This window comes from Aspergillus heteromorphus, assembly GCF_003184545.1.
Source record: "Aspergillus heteromorphus CBS 117.55 chromosome Unknown BO70scaffold_6, whole genome shotgun sequence".
NCBI lineage: Eukaryota > Fungi > Ascomycota > Eurotiomycetes > Eurotiales > Aspergillaceae > Aspergillus > Aspergillus heteromorphus.
In genome coordinates this window covers 1,244,619-1,255,263 of record NW_020290411.1, presented here as the reverse complement: position 1 = coordinate 1,255,263, position 10,645 = coordinate 1,244,619, and the positions used below count along the sequence as shown (strand labels likewise).

The 10,645-nt window shown below is 53.1% G+C and overlaps 5 protein-coding genes across 5 annotated transcripts; all 5 read left to right on the top strand.

Annotated features, from left to right (window-relative positions):
* On the top strand, positions 1–770 carry BO70DRAFT_203338 (uncharacterized protein). The gene is made up of 2 exons (XM_025538613.1): positions 1–71; positions 393–770. The coding sequence occupies exons 1-2, from the start codon at positions 49–51 to the stop codon at positions 607–609; spliced, it is 240 nt and encodes a 79-aa protein (XP_025401674.1). The 5' UTR covers positions 1–48; the 3' UTR covers positions 610–770.
* Positions 771–1,150: 380 nt separating this feature from the next.
* BO70DRAFT_421819 (uncharacterized protein) lies at positions 1,151–1,423 on the top strand (the record flags this gene model as incomplete). Its single annotated transcript, XM_071511976.1, has 1 exon — positions 1,151–1,423. A coding segment is annotated over one exon (273 nt), but the record flags the coding sequence as incomplete, so codon positions are not given.
* Positions 1,424–3,923: 2,500 nt separating this feature from the next.
* BO70DRAFT_360423 (uncharacterized protein) lies at positions 3,924–4,864 on the top strand. The gene is made up of 3 exons (XM_025542777.1): positions 3,924–3,964; positions 4,149–4,734; positions 4,805–4,864. The coding sequence occupies exon 2, from the start codon at positions 4,210–4,212 to the stop codon at positions 4,732–4,734; it is 525 nt and encodes a 174-aa protein (XP_025401672.1). The 5' UTR covers positions 3,924–3,964; positions 4,149–4,209; the 3' UTR covers positions 4,805–4,864.
* On the top strand, positions 4,665–5,155 carry BO70DRAFT_203327 (uncharacterized protein). Its single transcript, XM_025538612.1, has one exon. The coding sequence runs from the start codon at positions 4,797–4,799 to the stop codon at positions 5,097–5,099; it is 303 nt and encodes a 100-aa protein (XP_025401671.1). The 5' UTR covers positions 4,665–4,796; the 3' UTR covers positions 5,100–5,155.
* Positions 5,156–6,307: 1,152 nt separating this feature from the next.
* On the top strand, positions 6,308–10,591 carry CweA (putative GPI anchored protein; the record flags this gene model as incomplete). Its single annotated transcript, XM_025545257.1, has 1 exon — positions 6,308–10,591. The coding sequence occupies one exon, from the start codon at positions 6,308–6,310 to the stop codon at positions 10,589–10,591; it is 4,284 nt and encodes a 1,427-aa protein (XP_025401670.1).
* Positions 10,592–10,645: the final 54 nt, after the last annotated feature.

Below are 10,645 nucleotides of genomic sequence, written 5' to 3'. Positions count from 1 at the left end.
CAAAATCAAAATCAAAACCAAAACCACCAACCACCACCACCCGAAACAATGGCTGACACTGCGACCCCCAGGTATGCCTCCTCTCTATCTCTCTCTCTCTCTTTATCTTCCTCTCACCATCACCCTTCACATCACATCACATCACATCACCATACCACATCACATCACACCACACCACCAAGCACCCAATGCACATGAATTCAATTCAATTCAATTCACTCATGCATTCAATCCCGTAGCCCCCGTCCCCGCTCCCCCAGATCGAAGCCTCCATCTCCAACACCACCCCCCGCCCCCGCCCCCTCTACCATCACCCCCGCAGCCGCAACAGCAGCAGCAGGAGGACCAGCACCAGCACCAGCATCCCCAGCTAACACTCGCACCTCCCCCAGTCTCTCCGAGACCCGTCCCGGCGGCAACCGCAAGAACAACCGCCAGGAGTCTGAGTCGGCCGGTGGTCTCGTCGGGGGACTGGTCCTGCCTGGTGAGCAGCAGGGACAGGATGAGAAGGAGAGCTTGAAGATTCGCATTCACTTGAATCTGCATGCGAAGGTCAAGCTGGACTTGGATGCGCAGCTGTATGGTGATATCGTTATTGGGCTGTTGTAGGGGGGTTGGTACGGATTTTCATCATGTATCTATCTACTTACAGTACCTATGACTGTGGTGCTGGCTGGGTGTGATGCGGTGGGATGGGAGGTTTATGATGTGATGTGATGTGATGAGATTATATTTGAGGATCTGAATGGATGCGTGCGATTGAGATTGAGATTGCTACTTGATGTGTTGGTTTGTAGGGATGGGTTGCGTAGATGTAGGTATATTTGGTAAAATGGGTGTGGGGGCTCATGTTCATTTGGTGGCTTGGGGATTATAGTGATTATAAGGAACTTGTGGTCAAGGGTTTTCCTGATATTTTTACTAGCAAGTTCCGACTATGTGTTTGGCATATGTTATATCGAATGTCTTACAAAGCCACTACAATGAAAGAAGTAGGTAAGTGACTATACCATAATTTCATGGCTTTTGGTAAGCATACATGTAGGGCTAAACTGCCTACTTTCATAGTCTGATATATGCTTCCATACATCCTACACAGTCCATAGACTCTATATATTCATTCTATATCATTCCTAGCCCAGAGAGATACAGTACATACGACCATAGGGTGTGGAGAACAGGGCTTCCCGTCCGCTCAGCCGTACTTAAGCCACACGCCGGGAGGTTAGTAGTTGGGTGGGTGACCACCAGCGAATCCCTCCTGTTTGTATGTTTTTGCTTTTTTTTTTTTGTTTTTTGGGAGGGGGGAGGGGGTAGTGGTGAGAAAGTCACTTGTAAGTTGTTGATATGTCGGGAAGTTGGTTGGGTGAGCGCCACGAACATCGGGATTTGGGATAGGGCTGTCGCCGGGTTGAAACCCTAAATACGGAGTAGCTACTCAGCTGTTATATATATAATTGCATCCGAGTGTCCTGTATAGTCCTTCGTATTTGGTATTCTCGGTTACTCTGGTATGATCCCCGTCTGTTCAATCATGTCCGCATCTATATATATACGGAATGGCATTATTCATGCTCATATTTATCACAACAGAGCCCGCGTCGGTGGATTTATTCTACATCAACATTCTACTCTACGCAGAATTAATGACGGACAGGCTATCAAGGTATCACAAGTCCAGGCAGGTATTGCAGATTCACGAGTGGCTAAGTACTATGTTTCGTCGATCAGCAGACCGCGTCTCATGACGGTCGTTGATCAGAGATTCTACAAGGGTAAAGTCGATTATATTGTCCCACGACAGTTTAGATAAAGATAATAACTACTGGGAGGTAAGGTTATAAAGATTTTAGGGCCATTTCCAGTCTTTGCTGGTTTCTGGACCTCTGGATTCTCACAGCTTAATAGTGTTTGGGATTTAAGCTTCAGTGTCTCAGATAATATGGGGAGGTTTGAAGATGATGATGATCACCTTATGATAAGACCTGAGTAGATTACTCTCTGGATCGGGATCTCGGGTCTTAGAATGCAAACACCATAGCAAGTTCTTAAAGATTGTCGTAGTGATGTGTGCTGAAGGCAAGCCATGGTTTTTACGATCTTTTTTCCAATGCACAAGGGATATTCATGGTAGACACTCCTTTCTCTATGTTAACTATTTCACGACAAGCATCTCGACAAATGTTTTGTAGTCAATGAGCCGAACTGCTTCCCTGCTTGTCAAAATGTGAAAATTTCCAATATATCTTCATTTAGTCCATGTATTCTTCTTGGCTAGTCAGACTCTGCTTGACTGGTCTTCATAATATTTCGTGCATGTCGGGGGCGCAATGAGCATTTTGGTGGGAGAGTGTCTGCCTGGTGTCTGAATCAAGGGGCAAAGCTCACAAGGGGGAAAGAGAGGGGGTGGGGCCCAGAGCGAAGAGAATCTCATCCATCCGATATTTTCTTGTGAATATTATCTAATTCATAGTACGAAGTAGGTCACCAAGGTAAAAGGGGAACTCCCCGCGTGGATATTCTATGCAAGTGGGAAAAATTACTCAAAGATATATGGGGAGCTAGCTAGGTAGCCGTCAACATCACCCTGACAAGCAACATCCGGTTTGCCACAGCGTCCCGTTGCCGCTCGCAGTCGGAGAGGAAATGATGATAATCCTTGATTTGATCCAGAGTGCTTTCATGGGAATATTGGGGAAATGAGCGAGAACATGCGAAGTGATTTCCCAGGGAGTGTGCATTCTTGCCGGCCAGAAACAGGGGACGGACGGGAATCAAGGGATGCAGGCCAACTCCCCCTAGCATTCTTTTGGCCTTGAAGCGGCTGTCTCCTTTGGTCTGTCTCCTTTGGTACCCATTCATGGCTTTTCGTTCCATAGTTAATTAAACCAAGCGGTAACCGGGTCAACCGCTTGTCAGGAGAGATCTGGTCCGGGGTACATGGGAAGGGGTCTTGAGGTCGAGAGCGCTTTGATTGAGGTTATGGGGTAGATCTTGTTCTGCTCGTAATTAGTAGTGTATGGATGTAGCTATGTTATTGTCATTAAGAGGAACCATGGTTGGTCAACTGTGGGGATGGTTAGGGGGGTGAGTGGAGTTCCGCATCCGGTAGGTTATTTTGGTAGTTTATTTTGGTCGTCAGGTGAGAGGATCGGTTCAGGCGACAACTGTTCAAGAATCGAGTTCAGTTCTTTTGCAATCTTAAATTGCTGTATTCGGTCTGTCATATGATGGTAAACGATATGATGATCAAATAATGGGGTGGATAGGGGTAGCTTCAGAGTCAGCTGGGAAGCATCCTTTGATAGGCAATTCATACAAATGGAATACGGTGGGAAAAGGAGAAACCAATTTGATGGTCATATTTGGAATGAGCTGGATAGAAGATCAAGAATCAGCTGCAGTTGAGAAGATGTATGTAGTATGTCACGCGGTTGTGCAGTTGGGTAGTAACTGTGTGGGTATTGGCTAGTGAATAGATAGATTGATTCGGAAATATATATCCCACGGCCATGCCTAAAACCGATGGATGTTGCCATTCTACGGAGTACCCCAACCAAATCTATACATAGTAACGGGGCCGATATCAGTGACAGCAAGGTCTGTGGGCCTATCTACAAGCTAGCATTTAAATTGCAGTTTACAATCCCTTGAATCGAGTGTGGGTAAATAAATAGCAAACCACAGAGAGCAGACAACAGTGGTGATTCTGCAAGAAAGGCAGGCCTACCGCGGATTCATCTGCATCCGCAGGCCACGTTCCAGACCCCGAAGCGGCATCGAATGCCTCGGATTGCCCCAGCAATCCAGAGTGGCTGCTTTCGTTGGATTGGGCTGGCTGGAACAGGGCCATCCCTTGGATGAAAACGACGGAACGGCTTCAGGAGCGGAAGTGTCAGGACGATAAGGAGCTGCCAGAGTTCCCATAATCCAGACTGCTTGCGAGTTTGCAAGAGCATCGCCAGTAAGTGAGACTCTTTCTTAATCCGCCACCCGACTCGCAGGGAAGTCGCCATCGACCAACCCCTTCCACCATGCTTTGAACCAGGGGCGCGACCCCGCCAGTTCCGCTGCCCTTGCAACTATTATTACCTCTGCTCCTATCCCTAAGTCCCCGAGTCCCTGAATCCAATCCTGTCCTCCTTTAGACCCTGCGAACCTACCACCTCTGATCGATTCGATAATCCATCCCTCCCGTCCGAAGCCAATATGACCAGTCCACTCAGCCCGACGACAGGTCATCCGCTGATACAGAAGGAAAAGCCCCCCGGCCCTGGCCCTGGCCCGGGGCAGCTCTCCACCGTCCCTGAGACAACCTCCACTCTGTCTTCCCCTGAGGTGCCGTCGGAGGAGTTCAACCCCTGTACGGGGGCCAAGCCGTCCTCGCCCTTTTATCGCCATGCCACCCCGTCGCTTACCATCGAGCGGCTGACCAAGGGCGTCAAAGCAACCGCAACCGCCAAGTACCGCCCGATTGACCTGGAAAACCCCCCCATGTCCAACCGACACGCCGCCGTGTCGGCGACCCATCATCGCGAGTCGAAGCTGTGGGTGCAGGAGAAGCGACACTGCGGATGGATGAAGCGGCTGGGCAAGAAGCAACGCCTGGCGGTGAAAGTGGGCATTGCCATCCTGACGCTGGGCACCATGATCGCGATCGCACTGGGGATTACCGTGGCGGTTGGAGGGGCGGTATGGCGCTCTGATACGCGGCAGGAGGTTATTGGGAGATAGGTGAGACGCTCCTTGGGCTGTTGTTTTTGTTTGTTGGGGAGAAGGATGGTAGATTGACCTGGATGTTTAGTCTATCAAGACTTCTCAACCTACCTTTTTCATTTTTTTTTTTCACCTTGGGAGACAAAACACTACGATTGATGGCGAGGGGACGGCGAGGCAGAATTGTACATGATGCAAGAAGAAATCGGCATCAGCGAGAAGCACCCGTTGCGTTGGGAAGGGGGGCGGAGATTGATTGTACATGCATGCACTCATGGTGGCAAGGAAGACTGTACATAAGACATTGGGTTCATTGGAGTTTACGGGCATCCGGGATCAGGGACAAATTGATGGGTTCGCGTGGTTGTATCATCCGATCTTAGTAGTGGCAGCCTCAGCCTGGTGCCTTGGTGCCTGTATGCCTTGGTGTCTGTTGCGCCCCGCTGCTGCGGCCTGAGAGCCTGGCGCGGCGGGAAGCGGGCGGGCTCACGTGACGCACAACGGGTATAAAACGCCGACGGGCGCGACGATCTTTCCTCCTCTTTTTCTTTTCCTTTCCCATCAAAAAGTTTTTAACAGAACCTGCCACGACCCTCGTCCAGTCTTTCCACGGCGATGTGTTGCCTTCGGTCTACGGACTGATCGGTTCTGGAGAGAAAGCGCTGCAAAGCGATCCTTGATAGGAAGTTTGTCTTTCGTTGGGTCCTCTTCAGTGAGGGCGATGAAAGGTGAATGTCGATAGACGGGAAACATCTCTTTACTCACTATCTTAATTTGATTCCAATTTTGATCACTGTGTGTTGCTTTACCGTATATTGAATTGCTTTTTTTGAGTAGTTGGACCGAACCTTGTCGACGGGACAATGTCCTGGCATTTTTGGCTCTCTTGTAGTGCGAGGGTGGAAATTTTGGACGGGGGCTGATGCTGGATCTGCCAAGCTGCAGAAATTGGCGGACTGGCCGTCGGTCCACATTGACTATACAGACATCGGATTCCAGCCCGAGCGTTTCTGGTGCAACTGCTTCGCAAGTACTTCGCTTGTCCTGGAAGACATGTTACACAATAGTTTCATGCTCATGTTGTTCATCCATCCACCACAGGGAGCCCCATTTCCCCCATCCAAGGGGCCTATGACGCCACGCTCCTGCGTGGATCGAACATGCCGCTCCCTTCGCTTTCCAAGCGGCCAGGAATGCCCAACACGACATCTGGATGGTGGCCACTTGGTCGTCTGAGCACATGGTGACTCTCCATCGCCGGCGGACCTGATCCGACTCATTCCTGGAGGCATTCCGAGCAAAACAATGCCCCCCGACGGCCTGTGTTTGTTGTTCCGGGGCAGCGAGGATGTCAACATACCACGGAAAATGCGCCGCGAGAGGGGGAAATAAAAGGTGCCCCGAGATCCAGGACACCACCATCAGCAGTTTATTCAACAAGGTCCGGTTGATCGTTCGTTTTCGCCAACCTTTCGTTCCTTTCCTTCCGACTGCCCTTTCCCGTGGCCCATTGGCCTTCGTCGCTCATTGATTCAGTTCATTTCGCATTAATATTGTACGGCTGTACCAGCATTTGTAATCAGACACCAAGATGAAGGGACTTCAGAGCGGGATTTCCATGGCGATGCTGGCGGCTGTCGCCAAGGCGCAGGTGATTGGAGGACCGAGTGGAAAGGACATCGGCAACGACGTCGACATCCCTTTCACCAGCACGTTTTCGTCTTCCGTCAAGGAGGATCATAAGGACAACCACGCGGTGGATGTCAACAAGGAGAAGACCGTCGTGGACCCGCCCCATGGGCACCACTGGAAGAGGGAGGAAGTCAAGCAAACCGGCGACGGAGACACCGGTGGCACCTTTTACTGGCCCCAGACGAACGAGCAGTCATACTCGACCAACGACGAGCACAACGGTGATCACCATGTCGACGTGAATGAGGATAATGTCGAGGTCGTGAAGCCACCCGTTCACCCTTATCCTCACCCTCATCCTCACCACATCCCCAGAGGAGGTGCCGACGTGATCAGTGGACCGGGGGGTATCGATACTGGGAATACCGCGGACATTCCGTTCACGAACAAGTTTTCGTCCTCTGTTGACGAGAAGTACAAGGATGATCACTCCGCTACGATCGACAAGGAGAAGACGATCGTTGATCCGAAGCATCACCGCTGGGCTCGCCACCATGGCGACGTGATTGGTGGACCGGACGGTGTCGATACAGGCAACACTGCCGCTATCCCCTTCACCAATGACTTCTCTTCGAGCGTCGACGAGAAGTACAAGGATGACCATTCCGTCGATGTCAACAAGGACAAGACTATTGTCGACCCCAAGCACCCTTGGCTTCACCACTGGAAGAAGGACCACGGCGATGTGATTGGTGGCCCAGACGGTATTGACACTGGCAACACCGCCGATATTCCTTTTACCAGCACCTTCACGTCCAGTGTTGACGAGAAAGCTAAGGATGATCATTCAGTGGATATCAACAAGGACAAGACCATTGTCGACCCCAAGCACCCTTGGCGTCACCACTGGAAGAAGGAACACGGCAATGTGATTGGTGGCCCAGATGGTATTGACACTGGCAACACCGCCGATATTCCTTTTACCAGCACCTTCACTTCGGGCGTGAGCGAGGACTACAAGGATGATCATTCAGTGGACCTCAACAAGGACAAGACGGTCGTCGATCCTGCGCATCCCTGGCGCCACCACTGGGTCAGGGGCGAGGGCCACGATCACGATCACCTTCAGGGCGACGTCATCGGTGGCCCAGATGGTGTTGATACTGGCAACACTGCATCCATTCCTTTTACCAACACTTTCACATCCGGCGTGAGCGAGGACTACAAGGACGACCATTCAGTGGATGTCAATAAGGACAAGACGGTTGTTGATCCTGCGCATCCCTGGCGCCATCACTGGGTGAGAGGCGAGGGCCACGATCACGACCACCTTGAGGGCGATGTCATCGGCGGTCCAGGTGGTGTTGATACCGGCAACACTGCCGCCATTCCTTTTACCAGCACCTTCACATCAGGTGTGAGCGAGGATTACAAGAACGATCATTCTGTTGATGTCAACAAGGACAAGACGGTTGTTGATCCTGCGCATCCCTGGCACCACCCTTGGGCCCGGGGCCATGGTGAGGATCACTTCGAGGGAGATGTCATTGGCGGACCCGATGGCATCGATACAGGGAACTCCGCAATTATCCCGACGACGAACAGCTTCTCGTCTAGCGTCAACGAGGACTATAAGGATGATCATTCTTTGGATGTCAACAAGGATAAGACAGTTGTCGATCCGGTGCACCCTTGGCACCACCCTTGGGCCCGGGGCCATGGCGAGGATCACTTCGAGGGAGATGTCATTGGCGGGCCCGATGGCATTGATACGGGCAACTCCGCGATCATCCCAACAACTAACAGCTTCTCTTCTAGTGTCAAGGAGGACTACAAAGATAACCACGGCGTTGACGTCAACAAGGACAAAACAGTTGTCCCCGGACACCTCGGCCCGTGGCACCACATCCGCGGGGAGCCTTTGCACGGGAAGGTGATTGGAGGTCCTTCAGGAATTGATACTGGAAATACTGCTGATATCCCCTTCACGAACACGTTTTCCTCTTCGGTCGCTGAATCGGCACAAGACGACCATTCCATTGACGATGACTTCAAGGGCACTCTTGTCCGCCCGCATCACTTTGCGCGTCGGGGTGGGATCTCTGGCCCCTCTGGCATCGATACAGGGAACACCGCGGACATCCCTTTCACCAACACATTCACCTCTACTGTCGATGAAGCTTACAAGGATGATCACTCGCTTGATGCTGATGTGAAGGATACTGTTGTTCGACCCCCGGCACACCACCACTGGAAAGCTCGCGAGGCGCCGGGACACCACGAAGACCATGAAGTGATCGGTGGGCCGTCTGGTATTGACACGGGGAACACTGTGGATATCCCTTTTACGAACACATTCTCGTCGTCTGTTGATGAGGCGTACAAGGATGACCACTCGTTCGATGCTGATGTGAAAGACACGCTTGTTCATCCTGGACACCACTGGAAGGCCCGCGAGGAACCCAAGCACCATGAAGGCGTCGAGGTGATTGGTGGCCCATCTGGTGTGGACACCGGAAACACGGCCGCAATTCCCTTTACGAACACATTCTCGTCTTCAGTTGACGAGGCATACAAGGATGACCACTCACTCGATGCCGACGTGAAAGACACCCTTGTTCATCCAGGACACCACTGGAAGGCTCGCAAGGAACCGGAGCACCACGAAGACCATGAAGTGATCGGTGGGCCATCTGGTATTGACACGGGGAACACTGTGGATATCCCTTTTACGAGCACATTCTCGTCTGACTACACCGGTTCCTACACGGACGACCACTCCCACACCTACAACGGCCATGTCATCGGTCACCGCCGCGCGGATGACTCCCTCATCAGCGGGCCTTCAGGGGTAGACACCGGCAACTCAGCTTTCATTCCTTTCACGAATACCTTTTCGCAAGATACCACTGAGTCTTCGACCGACGATCATTCTGTCACGGGGAACTTCGACGAGAATGTCGGCGGTCACCATCCCCATATTGACTCTCGTCCGCATTATACGCCCCGGCACCGGCCCCGGCCCGGCCCCGCTCCTCCTGTCCATGAAGCCGCGGAGCCGCCTGTCCCTGCTCCTGAGACTCATGCGCCGACTCCCCCTTCTCATCAGACCCATGCGCCATCTCCTACTCCGCTTGAAGGGCCGCCTGCTAAGCCCACTCACCAGGCTCCGGCTCCTCCTGCGCCTACCCATGAAGCTCCAGTTCCTCCTGCGCCTACTCATGAGGCACCCGCCCCACCTACCCATGAAGCCCCGGCTCCTGCGCCCACCCATGAAGCTCCAGTTCCTCCTGCGCCTACTCATGAGGCGCCCGCGCCGCCTACCCACGAAGCTCCGGCTCCTGCGCCCACCCATGAAGCTCCAGTTCCTCCTGCGCCTACTCATGAGGCGCCTGCTCCTCCAGCCCCTGAGGAGGCCTCAAACCAGGACAAGGTGCAGGAACCCGCGCAGACATCCAGTTGCTCACCAACGGTGCATGAGGTTGTGCGCACGTTGACCCACACCCTCCCTGTCGAGCCAACCGAGAGTTCTGAGGCCCGCCCTGAGATGGTTGATACACCCGCTCACAGCACCCCTGCCCATGTCACCGAAGCGGCGACTGTGTCAAGCAACACCCCGGAGAAGGGCCACCAGAAGCCCACTCAGACTGCTGCGCACTCCGCTCCTACCCACAGCACCCCGGTTGAGGGTGTGGACCCCGTAGCTCACACCACGCCTGTGCACAGCGCTCCGACAGAACACCCCCAGAGCGCTGTCCAGTCCTCCCCAGCGCACAGTGCCCCGTCTCATGTCTCCGAGCCGAGCAACCCGTCTTCTCCCTTCAGCTCCAATCTCGAACAGATCCACCACGTCCCCGGCAGCGAGGCATCATCCGCAGCGCAACCTCCCCAGGCAGTCACCTCTGCAGCCTCGGCCCCCGCGCCCACGGAGCCCGTATTCATGGATAGCATCGCATCCACCATCACCGTCCAGGAAGCCTCCACGTTACACATGATCCCCGTGTACGTGCCGGTCCCATCTGCGACCTCCCAGAGCGATGCCGCCCACAGCAGAATCCTGGATATGCCCAGCGCCCGTCCCAGCGGTGTCGATGCCTTCCAAACATCCATGCAATACAGCGCGCCTTCCTCCACCCCCGCCCATGGCATCATGTTCACCGGCGCCGCAGCCCCCATGGCTCCCGCCAACGGCCTCTTCCCTATCATCGCCGGTGTCGTGGCGCTTTTGGCCATGATTCTGTAAACCGCTTGCCAAAGCCTTCGGTCGTTTTCTACAGAATGCTTCTCATGTTTAATT

Excerpts from the sequence above, each read along its gene's own strand:
- BO70DRAFT_360423 (XM_025542777.1), top strand. The coding sequence starts at position 4,210 with ATGACCAGTCCACTCAGCCCGACGACAGGTCATCCGCTGATACAGAAG.
- BO70DRAFT_203338 (XM_025538613.1), top strand. The coding sequence starts at position 49 with ATGGCTGACACTGCGACCCCCAG. Across the intron at positions 72-392 it reads GCTGACACTGCGACCCCCAG|TCTCTCCGAGACCCGTCCCG; the intron begins GTATGCCTCCTC and ends CACCTCCCCCAG.
- BO70DRAFT_203327 (XM_025538612.1), top strand. The coding sequence starts at position 4,797 with ATGTTTAGTCTATCAAGACTTCTCAACCTACCTTTTTCATTTTTTTTT.